The sequence below is a fragment of the Ranitomeya imitator genome, chromosome 10 (assembly GCF_032444005.1).
Source record: "Ranitomeya imitator isolate aRanImi1 chromosome 10, aRanImi1.pri, whole genome shotgun sequence".
Taxonomy (NCBI): domain Eukaryota; kingdom Metazoa; phylum Chordata; class Amphibia; order Anura; family Dendrobatidae; genus Ranitomeya; species Ranitomeya imitator.
Genome location: NC_091291.1, coordinates 45,411,530 through 45,434,138, shown reverse-complemented (window position 1 = coordinate 45,434,138; position 22,609 = coordinate 45,411,530). Strand labels below are relative to the sequence as shown.

The window sequence follows — 22,609 nt, the reverse complement described above, 5'->3', positions numbered from 1 at the left end:
GAAATCAGATTTTAGCATAGGAGGCCATACTAGCTAAAAAGAAAGAATAGAACAGAGTACTATGCGGTCAGTATAAAAACACTAGAAAATATCCACCGCAGAAAATACGGATCACCACATCTGACTAAAGACATGGGGGGTATATCTGCATCTCCAGAGAAATAGCTAGGCTGCCAAAAATCCTTCACAGACCAAGCTGGACAAGACAAAAAACATGAAAATGCACAAAACTATAAGGTCCACAGCAGGTGGACAGCAAAAACAATGCCAGGACTTATCTTTGTAGAAAAACACAGCAAACTGGAGAGACCAGCAGGGAAGTGAATCCTTCAAGAACAATGGACAACTGTCACTGACTAAAGGTTCCTGCAAAGCTATATACCCCAATCAGTCCTGCAATTAGTAGATACACATGTCCACTCCTGCAATCCATGTAAAGAAGCTGCGGAGACACCATGACGTGTTTCTCGATGCAAACAGTGAATAGCCAGGCCTTTCCCTGGGAAGGAACAACCACGGGAAGGGCAGCATCCTATGAAGGAAAGCCACCTATGCCAAGCATGGTATCCATCCACAGACAGCTGTTTCGGGGTTTTTGCCCCGCATCAGTGTGGAGTAGGAATCTGGCTATTAGGAGCAGTGCCTAGTAAAAAGTCTATAAAGGCACAGATGATTGGCCTCGGGGAGACCAAAACATCCAACACCGCGGAGTCACCATCATGTGTTTCTCAACGCAGTGATTCCAGAACACTGCCCCCATCCCTTATGGGAAATATGCAGATGCATGTAAAGAAGCTGCGGAGACACCATCACGTGTTTCTCGACGCAAGCAGTGAATAGCCAGGCCTTTCCCCGGGAATGAACAACCACGGGAAGGGCAGCATCCTATGAAGGAAAGCCACCTATGCCAAGCATGGTATCCATCTACAGACAGCTGTTTCGGGGTTTTTGCCCCTCATCAGTGTGGAGTAGGAATCTGGCTATTAGGAGCAGTGCCTAGTAAAAAGGCTATAAAGGCACAGATGATTGGCCTCGGGGAGACCAAAACATCCAACACCGCGGAGACACCATCACGTGTTTCTCAATGCAGTGATTCCAGAACACTGCCCCCATCCCTTATGGGAAATATGCAGATGCATGTAAAGAAGCTGTGGAGACACCATCACGTGTTTCTCGACGCAATCAGTGAATAGCCAGGCCTTTCCCCGGGAAGGAACAACCACGGGAAGGGCAGCATCCTATGAAGGAAAGTTACCTATGCCAAGCATGGTATCCATCCACAGACAGCTGTTTCGGGGTTTTTGCCCCTCATCAGTGTGGAGTAGGAATCTGGCTATTAGGAGCAGTGCCTAGTAAAAAGGCTATAAAGGCACAGATGATTGGCCTCGGGGAGACCAAAACATCCAGCACCGCGGAGACACCATCACGTGTTTCTCAACGCAGTGATTCCAGAACACTGCCCCCATCCCTTATGGGAAATATGCGGATGCATGAAAAGAAGCTGCGGAGACACCATCACGTGTTTCTCGACGCAAGCAGTGAATAGCCAGGCCTTTCCCCGGGAAGGAACAACCACGGGAAGGGCAGCATCCTATGAAGGAAAGCCACCTATGCCAAGCATGGTATCCATCCACAGACAGCTGTTTCGGGGTTTTTGCCCCTCATCAGTGTGGAGTAGGAATCTGGCTATTAGGAGCAGTGCCTAGTAAAAAGGCTATAAAGGCACAGATGATTGGCCTCGGGGAGACCAAAACATCCAACACCGCGGAGACACCATCACGTGTTTCTCAATGCAGTGATTCCAGAACACTGCCCCCATCCCTTATGGGAAATATGCAGATGCATGTAAAGAAGCTGTGGAGACACCATCACGTGTTTCTCGACGCAATCAGTGAATAGCCAGGCCTTTCCCCGGGAAGGAACAACCACGGGAAGGGCAGCATCCTATGAAGGAAAGCCACCTATGCCATGCATGGTATCCATCCACAGACAGCTGTTTCGGGGTTTCTGCCCCTCATCAGTGTGGAGTAGGAATCTGGCTATTAGGAGCAGTGCCTAGTAGAAAGGCTATAAAGGCACAGATGATTGGCCTCGGGGAGACCAAAACATCCAGCACCGCGGAGACACCATCACGTGTTTCTCAACGCAGTGATTCCAGAACACTGCCCCCATCCCTTATGGGAAATATGCAGATGCATGAAAAGAAGCTGCGGAGACACAATCACGTGTTTCTCGACGCAAGCAGTGAATAGCCAGGCCTTTCCCCGGGAAGGAACAACCACGGGAAGGGCAGCATCCTATGAAGGAAAGCCACCTATGCCAAGCATGGTATCCATCCACAGACAGCTGTTTCGGGGTTTTTGCCCCTCATCAGTGTGGAGTAGGAATCTGGCTATTAGGAGCAGTGCCTAGTAAAAAGGCTATAAAGGCACAGATGATTGGCCTCGGGGAGACCAAAACATCCAACACCGCGGAGACACCATCACGTGTTTCTCAACGCAGTGATTCCAGAACTCCTGCAATCCAGACACAACTGCATTACCCTCTACAACCACCGGAGGGAGCCCAAAAGCTGAATTCACAACAGATATGCACTAGCGGAGTTTTTGATCAAAACAGCATAAAACTTATTGCCTATCATAACTTCCACAGGTCCAAAACAAAGACAGATTTTCTCCAGTACAAGTGAATAACATAAACAGTCCTTTCTTCAGGCACAGTGAAACAATATAAAAGTAGCAGCCTCCCCAGTCTTGTTATTTCAGGCTGTAGCACCCCAATCAGTTCCAAACATGTTCATCAAACAAACACAGCTGTCTTCAGACCCGAGCACAATCTCCCCACTGCCGAGCTAACCCAACTGCTGTAATTAAGCCTGTAAAACCTGGGCTGGATCATGGCAATAACTTTTCCCACCCAACTCTTTTGATTACTCCTAAATCCTGGACCCAAAATGTAGTCAAAATAAAACTCTTTTGGTATGCTGGTGTTACTGGTGCAGACTTTGCATTACTGAGGCCAAGGACCTTATCACACACATCTGCCATCCAGAACCTTACCTCCTGCTTTCCTATTATAGATATGAGGAAATCTCCTCCTGCACTTGTTAGTGCAGCTTTCATTACAGATGGCATAGATCTCTTGTCTATAAAATAGCTACTAAGAATGTGATTAGGCCAGTCCATCAGACTCATCCAATTGAAAAGTATGTGTTTTATATTTGGATGAGGTTTATAGATGAATTTGGTCACACACTCCTCCATCAGCAACTACTTTATGGACTGGATAGCTGTGTGGTCAGAGAGGAAAGCGGAACTAAAAGAAGCAGGAGGAGAACCTGTCATACCTACATAATAGTAAGTGCCACAAAATCATGTCCCCAATATATCTGTTAAAGTATGGATAAAGTGGTCAACCCTTTTTGGTCTTCAGTATCCTCAAACTAGTTTTGGTCATTGTGTTTTTGGACATTACTTATTGCGCTATTCTGGATTGCTACTTTTTGCATTCAGTTTTGATGTCTGCACACACATTGTGTCCTCAGTGGTGAGGTCTGTGTGTAGAGTATGAGACTGTTGAGGTCAGAGAATGGCTACACCAGTTATGTAGGTGCATCACATGCGATCCCTACAGATATCAGCCAGGAGGTACCAAGAGGTGAGTTTTGTTTTGTTTTTTAAATAACCTGTTGTTAACGAAATCTTTAAAAAATAATTAAATAACCCCTTTAAGGAATTGATGTTTCAAAATTATTCTACTATATTTATGAGTGTATGAAATTCAGTTGTAGAACTATAATTAAAAATGTAATGCCATAATGGAAACAGTATGACAAATTTCTAGTAATCCTTTGGATTTCCTGAGTTTGGTGCATATAATTTAGCATGACAATGACCAATAAAGTATACAATTTAGTTTTCCTCTAGAAGAAAAAAATATCTCTATAGTGACACCTAATTGATGTAGCACTAAAGACGCAGCTTTCTTTCTTATGGAGTAGAAACAATTTGCATACCCTTTTTCCCAGGGAGTATTTTGTGGTATATGTAACTCTCTACACTCCCTTTAGTGCAAAGCATATGTAGTGTAGACAATATTGCTAGGGACCGCGGGACGATGGATAATGATTGTGGGAAAATAAAATGCGGTGTATATCCAGGGAAGGGGTTAAAAAGTTCAAGGCTTGACATATTTCTGGCAGTTAATGATGTGAATTTTTACATTGTGCTGCATGTTTTCATCTTCTCCCAGCAACATGTAGAGTTTCTCTTTTGCCAGTCCAGGAAGACTCCACAAATACAAATGTCGTCCCCCTCAGATTAATGAGCAATAGGGTCTCAATTTGGGGAAAAAAACATGATGACTGAATAATCTTTATAGAAAATGCTGTCAAATTTCTACCAGTTTCCATATTTGATAGACTTCGCTTAGTAGTGTAGATAGAAGAAAGTGGCCCCATCAATTATTATGATGCCCGGATTAACCACCCACGGAAGAATTGTTAATTTCATCCTCATTACTGTGACACTGAGTCACTTCTCACTATCAAGCCACGAATCCGTGGTCAAAAGCAAGAGGGTACGTCAAACAGAAGGAAGAGACAAAGGGATAGTCAGGTAATGTTCTGAGGTTAGAATACCAGGAGGATAGCAGATCAGGGCAGAAGTGATTGAACAGACGGATGGTCCGAACGAGGACCAAGGTCAGGCAATGAATGATCTACAAACATAACGCAAGTCACAGAGAGCCAAGCCACACAGTAGATGAATGTACGTCTGGCAGAGATCTGGGAGTGACAATCCAGTTAAGTTGCCTGGCAATCACCTAGGACAAAAAACACTTGGAGGCAGACAGCACCTTCCAGTCTCAGGTTGGAAGGCTAAGCTGTCAATCAACACCTTGAATGCTCAGAATGTCTCTGCACCAGAATAGATGACTGAGCTGTCAATCAAAGTACTGACAGCTTCGCCACGCTCCTGTACCAAATTGGACAGCTGAGCTGTCAGTAACTGTATCCCTGACACATTGAGGTGCGGAACCGTCACAATTGCCCTTTCTGAGATGTAATTATTTTGCTCGCTATCATTTACATTTCTGTAGAGCGGAAAGTCTTAAAAAAGTTCTCACCAGTCAGTATTTACGGTGATGGGATCATGAAGTCTCCAAAGACTTCATGGTCTACTTCTAAGACTGCATAAATAGTTAAAATTTAAGTTAAGCATAGTTTACTTGCAATCTGCACAAATGAAATGTTATTTTTGACTGTACCCAATATCCAAAGAAAGAAAATGGCAATTTGCAACAGCTGTTCTATTAATGTATATTTCTTATCCAGCTGTCACTGATGTTTTAGGCTTGTCTGTGCTGTGTTTTCAATTTGCCCTATACATCTTCCCTGAATGGAATTGCTTACCCCACGCACTCTGAAAATTAGAAAAGTAGAAGGAAATACATCATTTGCATGTCTCTTCCTAGTTCGTAGCCCGTGGCCTAATAGTTAAAAGAACAACTATCCAATCAACTATGAGTACTATCCCGCAATGTTCACAGGTTGGGTATTCCAACAGCGATGGAACAAGGAGTAAAATTAAGCTTTCTTTCAGCAGATGAGCATATTGATTTTATTCTATGTATGTGAGAAATACAGAACATGATGTTACTCTGAACATCTTTACACAACCATAAGTATGTGTTACGCTGGTTGATCAAACTTTTATTTAATACGGACCTACACTTAAAAGCTTGTTTTAAATGTAATCAGTTCTCTACTTATGGCGACAAGCCCCTTTCTAGTGATCATCCTGTTTAAGTCAAAGTGACGCCAAAAGAATAAGTAATTATGTTTTTTTTTAGGGGGTGTATTAAGCCTTATATCAGTAGCACTAATGAGTCAACTTCAATAAAAGGTTGTTAACCATTTAAAACAGTTTTTTGCCCAAATTGTAATAGAGAATATGTCAAAATATTTTACTTCAATATTGAGTAAGTAGTTAAAGGAGTATTATCAAGTTAGGAAGTAATCCCCTTTCATGGACACCCACTTATCCTGAGAATATGGGTTCTGAACATCCACATGTGAATAAAGCAGTAGTAAACCATTCTTAATGGGACTTCTGTGACTGGACTTCTGCACTTACATAAAAATGAGTGGAGTGACAGTGTGCGTGATCAACCTCTACCCCAGATAACTTCAAAACTACAGATTACCTCTTCAAGCTTAACAATCATAGTATATATTTCAACAGAACAATATATAAAATCATCAACAGTGCATTTTTTTCCCACCTGGATTTCACAATCTTTTTTATTAGTTGACAATGTCAAGTGTTTTCATCAAATAAAGGAATGGTTTTACATCTAAAGGATGATTCCCAACTTATGTCCATTGATAGGCAGTTAGGCACATGGTTGTGAAACCACTATGTCATGGTCAGGGGTGAGCCTAGAGGGGTGTAAATAAGCAACCACCTGACTCTTGGCTAGGGCCCCTGATGATGAGGTTAGACTTCACTCCAGATGGATGCCAAGTGCTACTCCACAACCCATGGAGCCAAGGCAGCTGACCCCCAAGGGCGACAGGAAGCAGGACTGGTCAGGTACTGTTTAGCAGGAGGGTACTGCTGGAAGACAGGGACGGGATCAGACTGAACAGATGAGGTAAGTGGCACAGGTGAAGGTCAGACAGTTCAGGATCAGGACTAGACACAGTCAGGGCAGATTCGGTTATGGGTTCAGCAGGATGGATTGGGATGCACAGACAGGGTAGACAGGATCAGGTAAGTGGAAACAGACAGGATTAGAGAGCATGGGTGCGGGATCTAACAACTAGCTAGCAGGATAAACATTGATTACTAAAGTTTCTAAGGTACCTCCCAATGAGGGGAGGATGCCTTATAAGCAAAAAGTCTCATAACTATTGGTTGGGGACGTTTTTAGCAATGTGTACTGGCCCTTTAATAGGCCCAGAGAGTTTGTATGCTCGAAGCACACTCCCAGGAGGCAGGAGTAAGCAGGAGGAAGCAGATGCCGAGGCAGTGTACACAGGTGAGTGTAAATGCATGGTCCTTGCAGAGGGAAGGAAGAGGACACATGCAGGGGTGCCAGCACTGCTGTAACAGTACCCATCCTTAACGCCACCTCTTCTTCAAGATTGTTAGGCATTTCTGAGGAATTGGAACATGAATATTTCCTTTGGGTTCCCACTACCTCTCTTCAGGTCCAAATTCATTCCAATGAACTATGAAATAAGTTTTTCTTCTCAACCTCTTCAAGGCTAGGATATTCTTTACTTCAAAGACATCCTCAAAGCTAATGGAAGCAAGCATAATGCCAGGATTCTTGAAGAAGGTGCTCAAGATGACCGGCTTTAGAAAGTACACATGGAAGAAATTGGGTATCCGTAAGGGGGCTGTCAGCTGTAACTTAATAGGATACAACATTAATTTGCTTCATGACTTCAAAGGGACCAAAGAAGTGAGGATCTAACTTGTAGGATGGGATTTTAAGACAGCTGTACTTAGAAGACAACTACACCTTATCTCCAGGATGATAACGAGGTGGATCCAAGCATTTCTTGTCCACAAGATTCTTCATATGTACAGACGATCTTTCCACAGTGGCTTTTATGTCCTCCCATATCTTTGAGAAATCTTTAGTAAGATCATCGGCTGTTGGTACACCAAAGGCAGCCAACACCATGTTAGGGCTAGTGGAATGCACCGAGTAAATATAGATGTTTATTATTATTGGTGCGTTCACAGCCCGGGGTCCACCGTGCAGGAGGAATCTGCTACTAGTGAATGATGGCACTATTTGGCAGTAAAGGCTAGCTCTGTTACTTCCCAGAGTAGCCATGAAAGGAAAGCACTGTGCCCTAGGGTTGAGCGACTTTTCTTTTTATAGGATCGGGTACGGGTTTCACGAAACCCGACTTTCTCAAAAGTCGGGTCGAGTGAAATCGGCCGATCCTATAGAAAAGTCGGGGTCGGGGTCGGCCGAAACACGAAACCCAATGCAGTGCATTGGGTTTCTAATGGTTCCCAGGGTCTGAAGGAGAGGAAACTCTCCTTCAGGCCCTGGGATCCATATTTAAGTGTAAAATAAAGAATCAAAATAAAAAATATTGATATACTTACCCTCGGACGCGCCCTGGTTCTCACAGGCAGCCTTCCTTCCTAAGAATCAGCGCCTGAAGGACCTTCGATGACGTCGCGGCTTGTGATTGGTCGCGTGAGCGGTCACATGGGCGTCACGCGACCAATCACAAGCCGCGACGTCATCTAAGGTCCTTCAGGCGCTGATTCCTAGGATGGAAGGCTGCGGGTTAGAACCAGGGCGCGTCCGAGGGTGATTATATACCTATTAGGAATATACTCACCCTCGGACGCGCCCTCGGACGCTTCCTTCCTAAGAATTAGCGCCTGAAGGACCTTAGATGACGTCGCGGCTTGTGATTGGTCGCGTGACGCCCATGTGACCGCTCACGCGACCAATCACAAGCCGTGACATCATCGAAGGCCCTTCAGTCGCTCATTCTTAGGAAGGAAGGCTGCCTGTGAGAACCAGGGCGCGTCCGAGGGTGAGTATATCAATATTTCTTTTTTTATTCTTTATTTTACACTTAAATATGAATTCCAATACCGATTCCCGATATCTTAAACATATCGGAACTCGGTATCGGAATTCCGCTTCCAGATCAGAAGATCGCCGACCCCACACAGGGGTCAGGTCGGGTTTCATGAAACCTGACTTTGCCAAAAGTCAGCGACTTCTGAATCTGGCTGACCCGTTTCGCTCAACCCTACTGTGCCCTGTTAGACTCAGAGGAGCACAAGCTAACTGCTGAACTGATAGCAGTGGTCATGCAAATACACAATCTCCTCACCAAAGGTGTCGGTATTCTAGGGGCTTATTTCAGCCGGGTCCCTGAATACAATCACACATAACCACACTGGCACAAAGCACATAACTTGGATTGATACTAACGCATGGCCGTGCGGTCATGCAAACCTTTTATAGCTGCAGCAAGTACAGGACCTTCCCAGAAGGACCAATGGGAGGCTGCCACAGAAGTTGAGCACCTTCAGGATCTTCCTAGACGACCAATGGGATTAGCTGCAGTATCTAAGCATATGACCCTTGATCTCCAACGAGAGATCTTACCCTGGGCATGATCAGAAGGGGAAAAGCAGGACTTAGTCCCAAAATCATCTGCTCGCTGCTGCCCAGTACTGGCTACAATGGCAGAAGCTGGAAAGGCAGCAGTAACACTTTGCACAGAGTCAAACTGAGCGAGAAGCTGGGACCGACGTCTCCACTGAGCAGACTCCACTGCGACAGGAGAGGAATGGGAGACTGCATCGGAGATGGCCCGAGATACCCCCTGTGCAGAGGTGGGAACTTGACCCCTAACACACCGGAAGGGGATTCCTTAATGTGGCTCAAAAACAATAAAAAATTGAGAACTTGCAGAAGAATAACTTACGTGGTTGTTATAGGAGAACTCTGCCCATGGTAAGAGCTTGACCCAATCATCGTGATGTGCATTATTGAAATACCTCAGGAAGTTGGCCAGTATTTGGTTGATTCTCTCTACATGTTCATTGGATTGAGGGAGGTATGCAGATGAGAAATCCAGGACAATGTTCAGAAGTTTACAGAAAGCCTGCCAGAATCTGGATGTGAACTGGACACCTAGGTCAGACACAAAGTGGCAAAGGAATCCATGAAGACGGAAAATGTGCTGAGTAAATTTATCTGCCAGTTGTGGAGTGGATGGAAGGCCTGGCAATGGGGTAAATGTGCCATTTCTAAAAGCAATCCACCACTACCCAGATGACAGAACAGCCCGAGGACACAGGAAGATCTATTACAAAGTCCATAGCAGTTTACTGCCAAGGTCACAGAGAGTGGTAGTTGTCGCCCAGACTGGAATTGCCTTGGAATATTGTTGCAGGCACAGGAAGGGTAGTCAGAAACAAACTCCATGATCTTCTTATGAATGGTAGGCCACCAGTAGTGACAAGATGTGAGCTGCAAAGTCTTTTTCTGCTCGGCATGTCCAGCCACCTTGGATACAGGCCTCGTGGAAGTGAATGAGGATCCCAGAAGAAAGTCTATAGGGCAGTCGAACAGCCTATGTGGAGGCAATGTCTCTGCTTTTTTCTGTCACAGACATCCATATAAGACCAGTAGGAAGATAGTAATCCTGATAGAGAAGATGCCATCGGTGGCCGGACCGGTTGTACAGGTACAAGACACTTCTCGTGACAAAACTGAACCCAATGAAGCACCTCTCCAGATCTCCAGTCCAGGATGGGTTCATGCATGCTGAGCCATGGAAGACCCAGAAAAAGTGAGTCAAGTCAGAAAGGCTAGGAAGCACACAGAAGGTGATCACCCAGTGTGCAGCATGGCTATCCGGAGTCCTACTTGCTCAGTGACCATTCAAATGGCTTCATATAGGAGCATCCTGATGACACCAGCATTGGATCTAGGAGTGATTGAACAGGAATTTGGTAGCAATCTACCACTGCTTGCTGTTTGAAGTTCCCTATCGCACCAGAATCCAGATACCCTGTTGTAAAAATAAGACTAGCTAGGGTCAGGGAACTTAGATCAGTAGCACTACTCCAGCTTAAATAGCAAGGTACAAAATTAATAAAGGGGATGGGAGAACTACAATACCCAGATAGATTAGCGAAATTAGGATTATTTAGTCTGGAAAAAAGACGACTGAGGGGCGATCTAATAACCATGTATAAGTATATAAGGGGACAATACAAATATCTCGCTGAGGATCTGTTTATACCAAGGAAGGTGACGGGCACAAGGGGGCATTCTTTGCGTCTGGAGGAGAGAAGGTTTTTCCACCAACATAGAAGAGGATTCTTTACTGTTAGGGCAGTGAGAATCTGGAATTGCTTGCCTGAGGAGGTAGTGATGGCGAACTCAGTCGAGGGGTTCAAGAGAGGCCTGGATGTCTTCCTGGAGCAGAACAATATTGTATCATACAATTATTAGGTTCTGTGGAAGGACGTAGATCTGGGTATTTATTATGATGGAATATAGGCTGAACTGGATGGACAAATGTCTTTTTTCGGCCTTACTAACTATGTTACTATGTTACTTAAATGCTGCTTTATGTTTATCAGTGATTTGTATTTCTATTTGAACTGAGTTATTGAAGAGCGTTTTTCCACCTTACTAGTCTAAATTGATCAAAATCTTTTGACATAGGTGAAAAAACTGTCATGAGGCCAGAAAAAACTCATAGATATTATAGACGTTCACACAAACGGGTTTAAAGGGAACCTGTCACCCCGTTTTTTCAGTACGAGATAAAAATACTGTTAAATAGGGCCTGAGCTGTGCGTTACTATAGTGTATTTTGTGTACCCTGATTCCCCACCTATGCTGCCGAAATGCCTTACCAAAGTCGCAGTTTTCGCCTGTCAATCAGGCTGGTCAGGTCATATGGGCGTGTGGCGACATCGCTGTTTCTTCCCCAGATCTTGCATATATTTCAGTTGGTGGCGTAGTGGTTTGCACATGCCCATCTTCTGAATCCACTGGGCAGGAGAAGAAAAAATGCGCGATCGGCACTATTTCCCTGGTGATCTGTGGGGGCGGCCATCTTCCTGAGGCTGCGCGTGCGCATATGGAGTCCTCTGCTGCCCGGGGCTTCAGGAAAATGGCCGCGGGATGCCGCGCGTGCACAGATGGAGATCGCGGCGGCCATTTTCCAGAAGCCAAGATGCGAACTCGGCATCAGGAAAATGGCCGCTGCGATCTCCATCTGCGCACGCGCGGCATCCCGAGGCCATTTTTCTGAAGCCACGGGCAGCAGAGGACTCCGTATGCGCACACGCGGCCTCAGGAAGATGGCCGCCCCGGAGATCACCAGGGAAATAGCGCCGATCGCGCGTTTTTTCTTCTCCTGCCCAGTGGATTCAGAAGATGGGCATGCGCAAACCACTACGCCACCAACGGAAATATATGCAAGATCTGGGGGAAGAAACAGCGATGTCACCACGCCCATCTGACCTGACCAGCCTGATTGACAGGCGAAAACGGCGACTTTGGTAAGTTATTTCGGCAGCATAGGTGGGGAATCAGGGTACACAAAATACACTATAGTAACGCAAGGCTCAGGCCCTATTTAACAGTATTTTTATCTCGTACTGAAAAAACGGGGTGACAGGTTCCCTTTAATGCTGGATTCACATACTTCAGATGTGTACCTATATATGTTTTTAATTATCCCTCTGTTAGCAATATTAATAATGGGGATTTAAATTTTTTTTTATTTCTTAATTTCTAATGGTTGAAAGTGGGCATGATTTGAACATTTCGTTATTTTTTTCTCATATTTTTTAAAACTTTTTTGTGACTTTTCACTGTATTTGCTAGGTGACTTAAACCTGCGATCATCCGATCACTTGTGCAATACACAGCAATGCCACAGTATTGCTGTATATAGGAAAAATCAAGGTCTCCTGTGAAAGCCATCCACAGGCTAGCTTTCACAGGAGTGCCAACATGATAGGCATAGGGGTCTTTAGCAGACCTTTGGCTGTCTTAGCAACCCATTGTTGCCATGCGATCATGTCACAGGTGCACCAATGGACGCATATAATGGTGTGCCCCATGTCAGCACACAGTAAATGCAACTGTCACTGATTGACATTTGACAAGTTAACAGCCTCAGATGAGGCTCCACTCCACTCTGCTTTTAAGGCACATGATGACTGATTATTACAGCCATCATCTGCCGGCAAAGATGCAGCCATGGCTTGTAAACCTGCATCAAAGGCATGGAGCCAGAATAATACCTACCCTGTATGTCATATGTTGTTAAGGGGCTATACAGGCTATTGATTACCATCAGTTATCATTCGTTTAGCCAGATATGTTGAGGTCACATTGGCATTTCTGACACTGTCCAGTCCTACAAGACCTCAGAATGTTATACATCATTTCTGGAAAATTAAAGGCTCAGAAGATTATTCTGATTTGCGAAGAACCAATTCATTGAAAAGCAAATTTTGGGAAAATTTCGATACAGTTGGCAAATTAAAATTCCAAAGATTTGATCAGCATTTTGGGATGTGGACCTCGAGGTGATCACATAACTAAAGTTTTTGTGCTTGTCCTTTGCTGTGTCTTTGGAAAGGTACAGCACATATGTTTATATTTATTAACTCAATGTGGCAGACTAGCAACGGTAACATGTTTCCTTAGAGAAACAAAAAAGCTCATATTTTCCAACTGCATCTTCTATTTGATGTAGTTTGAGAGCTTTCTCATGTTTTTTAATGCAATGATCAATCCAAAGAGTGAGACCTCAGCTCCCTAAAGATGTAATAAACAACATTAGATTGGAAAGTGTACAAGATATTTCTTTTAACACATTTTAAATGACTTCTTGCCACATAAATCAGGGTATAGGATATGTGTATAAAAATTCTGTTTAATATAAATAGGAAAATTAATAGAATTATCTCAGATTATTATTATTATTATTATTATTATTATTATACATTTTTATAGCGCCATTTATTCCATGGCGCTTTACATGTGAATACGGGGCAAATATAGACAAATACATTAAACATGAGCAGATAACAAGGCACACGAGTACATAAGGAGGGAGGACCCTGCCCGCGAGGGCTCACAGTCTGCAGGGGGTGGGTGAGGATACACTAGGAGAGGGAAGAGCTGGCTGTACGGCTGTTCAGTAGGTTGAGGATCACTGCAGGCTGTAGGCTTGTCGGAAGAGATGAGTCTTCAGGTTCTTTTTGAAGGTTTCTATGGTAGGCGCAAGTCTGATGTGTTGGGGTAGAGAGTTCCAGAGTATGGGGGAAGCACGGGAGAAGTCTTGGATGCGGTTATGGGAAGAAGAGATGAGAGGGGAGTAGAGAAGGAGGTCTTGGGAGGATCGGAGGTCGCGTGTAGGTAGGTACCGGGAGACCATGTCACAGATGTATGGAGGAGACAGGTTGTGGATGGCTTTGTATGTCAGTGTGAGGGTTTTGAACTGGAGTCTCTGGGCGATAGGAAGCCAGTGAAGGGCTTGACACAGGGGAGAGGCTGGGGAATAGCGGGGGGACAGGTGGATTATTCGGGCAGCAGAGTGTAGGATGGATTGGAGTGGTGCCAGAGTGCTAGAGGGGAGTCCAGAGAGTAGGAGGTTGCAGTAGTCGAGGCGGGAGATGATAAGGGCATGCACTAGCGTTTTTGCAGTGTTGCGGTCAAGGAAAGCACGGATCCGGGAAATATTTTTGAGTTTGAGACGACAGGAGGAGGCAAGGGCTTGGATATGTGGCTTGAAAGAGAGGGCAGAGTCGAGGATCACCCCGAGGCACCGGGCGTGTGGGACTGGGGATAGTGAGCAGCCATTGACATTGATGGATAGGTCTGGTGGAGGGGTAGAGTGAGATGGGGGAAAGATGATGAATTCTGTTTTGTCCATGTTCAGTTGTAGAAAGCGAGCAGAAAAGAAGGCTGAAATGGCAGACAGACAGTGCGGGATTTTGGTAAGCAAGGAGGAGAGGTCAGGTCCGGAGAGGTAGATCTGCGTGTCGTCAGCGTAGAGATGGTACTGCATACCGTGGGATTCTATGAGCTGTCCCAGGCCGAAAGTGTAGATGGAGAAGAGTAGGGGTCCTAGAACAGAGCCTTGAGGAACACCGACTGACAAGGGGCGAAGTGAGGAGGTGGTGTGGGGGAGGGAGACACTGAATGTTCGGTCTGTCAGATATGACGAGATCCAGGAAAGGGCCAAGTCTGTGATGCCAAGGGATGAGAGGATTTGTAGCAAAAGGGAGTGGTCTACAGTGTCAAAGGCAGAAGACAAGTCCAGGAGAAGGAGGACAGAGTAATGTCGCTTGCTCCTGGCAGTTAGTAGGTCATTGGTGACTTTAGTTAGGGCAGTTTCAGTTGAGTGATGGGAACGGAAGCCTGATTGTAACCGATCAAAGAGGGAGCAGGAGGAGAAGTGGGAGGACAGTTCAAGATGGACGTGTTGCTCCAGCAATTTGGAGGCATAAGGGAGAAGAGATATTGGGCGATAGCTAGACACAGAGGATGGGTCGAGGGAGGGCTTTTTGAGGATGGGTGTGATCTTGGCATGCTTGAAGGATGAGGGAAAGACACCTGTTGTGAGTGAGAGGTTGAAGAGGTGCGTTAGGGTTGGGATGAAGACCGTGGAAAGGTTAGGGATGAGGTGGGATGGGAGCGGGTCAAGCGTGCAGGTGGTGAGGTGTGATCTTGACAGGAGGGTGGAGAGCTGATCTTCTGTCATGGTGGAGAAGCTGGTTTTGGAGGAGCAGGGTTGAGCAGCTAAGAGGGGCAGTGGGCGCTGTGGGCCAAAGCTTTCTCTGATCGTATCGATCTTCTGTTTAAAGAAAGAGGCGAAGTCATCAGCAGAAATGAGGGGGGAGGGAGGAGGTGCGGGGGGACGGAGTAGAGAATTGAAAGTGTTGAAAAGCTGTTTAGGGTTGTGGGACAGGGAGGATATGAGGGATGAGAAGTAAGTTTGTTTTGCGGCAGTGAGCGCAGACTTGAAGCTGGCGAGGGACTGCTTGTATGCAGTGAAGTGGTCGGCAGAGTGGGATCGCTTCCATCTCCGCTCAGCAATCCTGGAAGCCCGTCTCAATTCTTTGGTCAGGCTGGTCAGCCAGGGCTGCCTGTTAATTGTACGAGTTTTACTATGCATGAGTGGGGTGGCCGAATCGAGTGTTGTTGTTATTGTGGTGTTATAAAAAGTGGCAGCAGCATCTGTGTCATGAAGGGAGGCTATGTCTGTGAGAGGGAGAAGGGACTCAGAGAGTGATTGTAAGTTGAGATGTTTGAGATTTCTGCGAGGGTGAGTGAGTTTGTGGAGTGGGGGTTGCACACTAGGAGAGGAGAGGGACGAGAATGTCAGTAGGTTGTGGTCAGACAGGGGGAGGGGTGTGTTAGTGAGGTTAGTAAGGGAGCAGAGGCGGGTGAAGATGAGGTCCAGCGTGTGGCCATCTTTGTGAGTGGCCTCAGAGGACCATTGAGTGAGGCCAAAGGAGGCAGTCAGTGATAAAAGTTTAGAGGTAGCTGAGGTGAAAGTGTCAATGGGGACATTGAAATCACCCATGATGATAGTGGGGATGTCAACAAAGAGGAAATGAAGTAGCCAGGTGGTGAAGTGGTCGAGAAAGGTGGAGATGGCTAGTTCTGGGGGGCGGTAGATGACAGCCAGCTGGAGGTTGGAGGGGGAATAGATGCGGACAGAGTGCACCTCAAACGAGGGAAGAGTAGCGGAGGGTGGTAGCGGGATTGGAGTAAAGGAGCAGGTGTCGGACAGGAGCAAGCCAACTCCTCCACCGCGTTTGTTGCTGGGGCGAGGGGTGTGAGAGAGGTGTGTAATTGCAACCTTCTAAGAGTTATATAATGTGTTAGAGCAGTGTTTCTCAACTCCAGTCCTCAAGACTCCACAACAGGTCATGTTTTCAGGATTTCTTTAGTATTGCACAGGTGATAATTTCATCACCTGCTCAAGCATTAATTCCATCGCCTATGCAATACTAAGGAGATCCTAAAAACATGACCTGTTGTGGGGTCTTGAGGACTGTAGTTGAGAAACACTGTGTTAGACGTAGACAGTGAAGCTTGCCACATTGCGGTTCACTACGTTTACTTGTTCATCATTTCCAGTTGCTTAGTACTGGGATGTCCGTGACAAAAAATCTTTTCACAAGAATTCTCTTTGATCTGCAGACATTGCTGCCAATGAGAAAAAAGTTTTCGCAAAGTTAGAAAAGTAGAACAAAACAATTGAATCTGCTACTTACATGTTGACAAAAACACCCTAACCATTCCTGAATAATGATCCTTATCTGGCAGCTCCAGCTGAAATATCTTAAATTGAGCAGAGATAGACAATCGATAAACTGCAGGATGACCTCTGTGACACTTCACACTTCACTTCATAAAACACCATGCCAGCGTTTTTGTTATTGCAGTGCTAGAGAGAAGTTCCCCTGCAACGGGTCTTACACCTAACAGTCGCCGTTATCATCTTTTATCCATGCCTCTCCGCTCAGTCTCCATTAGTGTAGGACATGATAGATAAGCTCCAGTGTTTGCGGTGGGGAGGGCGACCCGGAAGTCACAAATTAATGTAAGTCTATAAGAGCAAGACCAAGACTCTCATAGACTTACATTGAGTGCTTGTTACGGTTTAATTTAACTTCCGGTCGATCAGAAGTTTGAGTTGAAAACATGGCGGCACTGGGAAGACCTGAAGATGGCAACTTGTAAAAATAAGACTAGCTATGGTCAGGGAACTTAGATCAGTAGCACTACTCCAGCACAAAAATATAAAAAAAGCTAGAGTGGTGCTATAAGTTGCGATTCTTTGCGGACACTACTATCTTTAGCAGCTCCTTTTTTACTCTGGGACAGTCTCCGTTTCACTCTGTTTTCATGCATTATAGCATACATTTTCAGTTCTTTTAAAACCCCCGAAAACAATGCCCACTAGACGTTTGCTTGGCAGCTTGCTTTTGCCTACTTACACAATTACAATGGAGAAAGATAAGTGAATCTTTTACAACTCAAATTTGCCAGCTTTGTTAAATTTAAAAAGAAAAAAAGTTCGGAAAAGTCGGAAACACTGACACCTGAAAGGGTCCTTGGTGAACTCGGACATTTACCTTTGGCCGACATTTGCTGAATTTTATGAAAAATGCTCGGGACTCCGAACACGAATCCCAATGAACTACATTCACACCAAATTTAAGATTGGCAAACATTTTCCGAACAAGTTCTCTCATCTGTAATTACAAGACCATTATTGATTTTGATTGAGATTGCCATGTAGCAGAGCAGTGTTTTTTATTTTTTTAAAGGCATTGTACAAGAAAAAAAAGACTGCCATCTTCTAGAAGCACAGCGCATGTTTACAGGTTGCTGGTCCACTATTTCACTTTAGACACCCATGGACAGGTGTGGTGCTGTTTTTAGAACCTAATATATTACATAATAATGTTTGCCATAAATTAAAAAACAAATTCTAGTGCACATCTATCCCACCTGGGCGCATATGTCCTGGTCTACCAAAGCAAAAGTGAAGGGTAAAGATGTAAACTAGTAGAAGTCAATGGCTAATCCGTTACTTTGCATGGAGTAAACATTATGTGGTATAAAATTGCTTGTGGACATTATCGTGACCTTGTGGGGAGTATTTGTTTAACTGTTTTGATGTGGTTTTACTAATTTCTTAATTTACAATGCTTATATCTTGTACATTTCCCTCTACAGATGAGATCGAGATGCTGGAAAGACTGTGGCTATCAGGGATTTGTCACAATGACAAAATTGAAGTTATGAGCAGCAAACTGGACATAGACAACATGGCGGGGGTCTTCTACATGCTTCTAGTTGCAATGGGATTAAGTTTGCTGGTGTTTGCATGGGAACATCTCATTTACTGGAAGTTGCGGCACTGCATGAGACATTCCGGGAGGCTGGACTTTTTATTGGCATTTAGCAGGGTAAATATATTCTCAATTATCTTTCTGTCTTATTCCATTTAATTTGTAGCTTCAAACAAAAATTATTGTGGCGATTTTGTAACTTATGTTCTTTTTTTTAATTAGTCCTTTACAGATGAGACCATTAATCTTCTTACGTATTTCAGCTAAAAAAAAATACAAGTTTGACCCTTACATTTTATCATTGCCTGATTATATGATGGTGATGATATTTTAGTAGAATTATTCTTAGTTGCTACTTACAAGGGCTGGTTTTGATGGTATTGGTATATGTTTTTTTTACAAATGTATATGGGGTTAACAACGCTTCTATAGGACATCGTTAAGGTAACAGATTGCATCCATTTGTGTGATCAGTCAACCTAATTTTTGCACAAATTGAAATAAATTCTTTTTCTCACTCACTTAAAGACCAACCAATTTGGTTGTGTATTATATTTTCTGGTCGGTATTGAGTGAGAGTAACCTAGGGTGAACATATTTTGGCCAATTGCTGATTCTACTTCACAGTGCCTTCCTATAGTGAATAGATTCATAATATGGACTTCGGAAAATCCTGCACCCGAAATGTTGGGGAAACCAATCACAAATTTTAATTCCCCCTGCAGCACCACTACAGATTATTTGCCTAACAGGGTGTTAAAAAAAACAGACAATAAATGTAGGAGTTACCATAGTTTGCTAAGAGTGTTTTTTGGTCTCCATATACTTTTTTTGTAGTCACTCTATTTCACTACACTTTGTGGAATCCTGACAGTGTGCAGAGTACACATTGGTATCTTCACTGAGAGTCTAAATATTCAATTTTGAAATTATATTTCTACCAGAGTCAACAAACGAATATTAAAGGAGTTGTCCACTACTTGCACAACCCCTTCTTTAAGTAAATGTTTGGCCCTGATAAAATAATAAAGCTCATATCAACTCCCGTGCCGGCATCATTCCTGCGGTGTCGGCACTCATTCTCCCCGTGGTTGTGATGCGGTGTTGTGACATGTGACACCGGTACCCACTCAGCGCTGGCAACACATTCTCCACCTTCGTACAAACTGGACAAGAAGAGCAAGCCAGGGCTGCAGCTCATCCCGAACTTCCTCTTCATGCTCAGTTTGTATGAAGGCTGAGACGGTGATGCCAGCACTGATTGGGTACCGGTGCCGCATCACAGCCCTGGGACCGTGAGTGTTGACATTGCAGGACCACAGCTGGCACAGTAAGTGAGTACAGGCTTTATTTTTTTTTTTTTTGAGCCAAAAAATTAGTCTAAAAAAGGGTCGTGGACAACACGTTTATTGTCTTTTGTTGAGAAATGCAGATTGGGTCATCTTTGAAAGAGTAACTAAACTTTTAAAGAGGATCTTTCACCAAAATGTTCTTTTTGAACTGGACACACTATGTAGTCGTAGCTACAGAGCAGAAATCTTTGTATTTAATTATTTATTTATAAATATATTTTATTAATTTTGAGTCTCCGCTGCAGAGATATTATCAATCAAATATTTGGCACCTAACGACTTAACTTTAGTTATGTCTAAGTGGGTGTTATTACATATTTTTCACTGGGGGCGTGTACTTCTTCTCCCTGTATGACCCTGACCAATCATAAGCAGGCAGCAACATAGATGTTTTATAAGGATCTATGATGAAGTCATCAGGGTAACATGACCTGAGTCTACCAGTCTTGCCAGCCAAGGTGTGCAGCCTAAATAAACACTAAATACAGTGGGGCAAAAAAGTATTTAGTCAGTCAGCAGTAGTTCAAGTTCCACCACTTAAAAAGATGAGAGGCGTCTGTAATTTACATCATAGGTAGACCTCAACTATGGGAGACAAACTGAGAAAAAAAAATCCAGAAAATCACATTGTCTGTTTTTTTTATCATTTTATTTGCATATTATGGTGGAAAATAAGTATTTGGTCAGAAACAAACAATCAAGATTTCTTGCTCTCACAGACCTGTAACTTCTTCTTTAAGAGTCTCCTCTTTCCTCCACTCATTACCTGTAGTAATGGCACCTGTTTAAACTTGTTATCAGTATAAAAAGACACCTGTGCACACCCTCAAACAGTCTGACTCCAAACTCCACTATGGTGAAGACCAAAGAGCTGTCAAAGGACACCAGAAACAAAATTGTAGCCCTGCACCAGGCTGGGAAGACTGAATCTGCAATAGCCAACCAGCTTGGAGTGAAGAAATCAACAGTGGGAGCAATAATTAGAAAATGGACGACATACAAGACCACTGATAATCTCCCTCGATCTGGGGCTCCACGCAAAATCCCACCCCGTGGGGTCAGAATGATCACAAGAACGGTGAGCAAAAATCCCAGAACCACGCGGGGGGACCTAGTGAATGAACTGCAGAGAGCTGGGACCAATGTAACAAGGCCTACCATAAGTAACACACTACGCCACCATGGACTCAGATCCTGCAGTGCCAGACGTTTCCCACTGCTTAAGCCAGTACATGTCCAGGCCCGTCTGAAGTTTGCTAGAGAGCATTTGGACGATCCAGAGGAGTTTTGGGAGAATGTCCTATGGTCTGATGAAACCAAACTGGAACTGTTTGGTAGAAACACAACTTGTCGTGTTTGGAGGAAAAAGAATACTGAGTTGCATCCATCAAACACCATACCTACTGTAAAGCATGGTGGTGGAAACATCATGCTTTGGGGCTGTTTCTCTGCAAAGGGGCCAGGACGACTGATCCGGGCACATGAAAGAATGAATGGGGCCATGTATCGTGAGATTTTGAGTGCAAACCTCCTTCCATCAGCAAGGGCATTGAAGATGAAACGTGGCTGGGTCTTTCAACATGACAATGATCCAAAGCACACCGCCAGTGCAACGAAGGAGTGGCTTCGTAAGAAGCATTTCAAGGTCCTGGAGTGGCCTAGCCAGTCTCCAGATCTCAACCCTATAGAAAACCTTTGGAGGGAGTTGAAAGTCCGTGTTGCCAAGCGAAAAGCCAAACACATCACTGCTCTAGAGGAGATCTGAATGGAGGAATGGGCCAACATACCAACAACAGTGTGTGGCAACCTTGTGAAGACTTACAGAAAACGTTTGACCTCTGTCATTGCCAACAAAGGATATATTACAAAGTATTGAGATGAAATTTTGTTTCTGACCAAATACTTATTTTCCACCATAATATGCAAATAAAATGTTAAAAAAACAGACAATGTGATTTTCTGGATTTTTTTTTTCTCAGTTTGTCTCCCATAGTTGAGGTCTACCTATGATGTAAATTACAGACGCCTCTCATCTTTTTAAGTGGTGGAACTTGCACTATTGCTGACTGACTAAATACTTTTTTGCCCCACTGTATATATTTTATAGTTCTTAAGTGTAAAGCTTTTAACCCTAGTTAATATTTCCAAACTTCTGTGCTGTGATATATATCTTCTGTGCTGCACACTCCGGCTGGCAGGATTTGTGAACTCAGGTCATATGAACTTGATGACATCATCATAGATCCTTTTGTACTTCTATGTTTCTGCTTTCTTATGATTGGCCAGCGTTATGTAGGAAGCAGAAGTGCACGCCCCCCGTGAAAGCTATCTAATTACACCCACTTGAACTTATCTAAAGTTAACTCTTAAGGTACCAAATATTTGATTTGTAATATCTTCTCAACAGAAAAGAGAAATAAAGCAATACAACTTGTTTTCCAGCCTCTTTTACATTATTTGTAGAGTTAGTTCATCAAGAAAACAGTTAAAAAACTGTAATAATAAGCTCATAGACTGCTTAGCTTTCTGTATTTCTACTGATTTGTATATCGCTGAATTCTAAATATACTTACACTACATTATATAATACTGTTTATGATTTTATAAAGAAGGCTCTTATATTTTCTTTCCCTTACAAACAGACCATATTTTCATTTCCCCCTAGTACTATGCAAACATATTTCTAAGTGTGTTTGCAACCATGATTTTTATTGGCAAAACCTGAGTTCCTAATAACTTAGGTGATATATTTTCATATCTTTATTTAACTTATTACGGTGCAGAGATGTTCTGTTGTAATGTTATTAGTAAACTGGAACGATTTTTATATCTGCGCTATTATGA

General features: G+C 43.8%; 1 protein-coding gene across 1 annotated transcript in view; it reads left to right on the top strand.

The window, feature by feature from the left end:
• The window catches only part of GRIN2D (glutamate ionotropic receptor NMDA type subunit 2D), a 593,213-nt gene that overhangs the window by 510,988 nt on the left and 59,616 nt on the right, over nt 1–22,609 (top strand). The window contains exon 11 of the mRNA XM_069740746.1: nt 18,298–18,530. Coding sequence (XP_069596847.1) covers nt 18,298–18,530 — 233 coding nt within the window. The remainder of the gene's footprint in view (nt 1–18,297; nt 18,531–22,609) is intronic.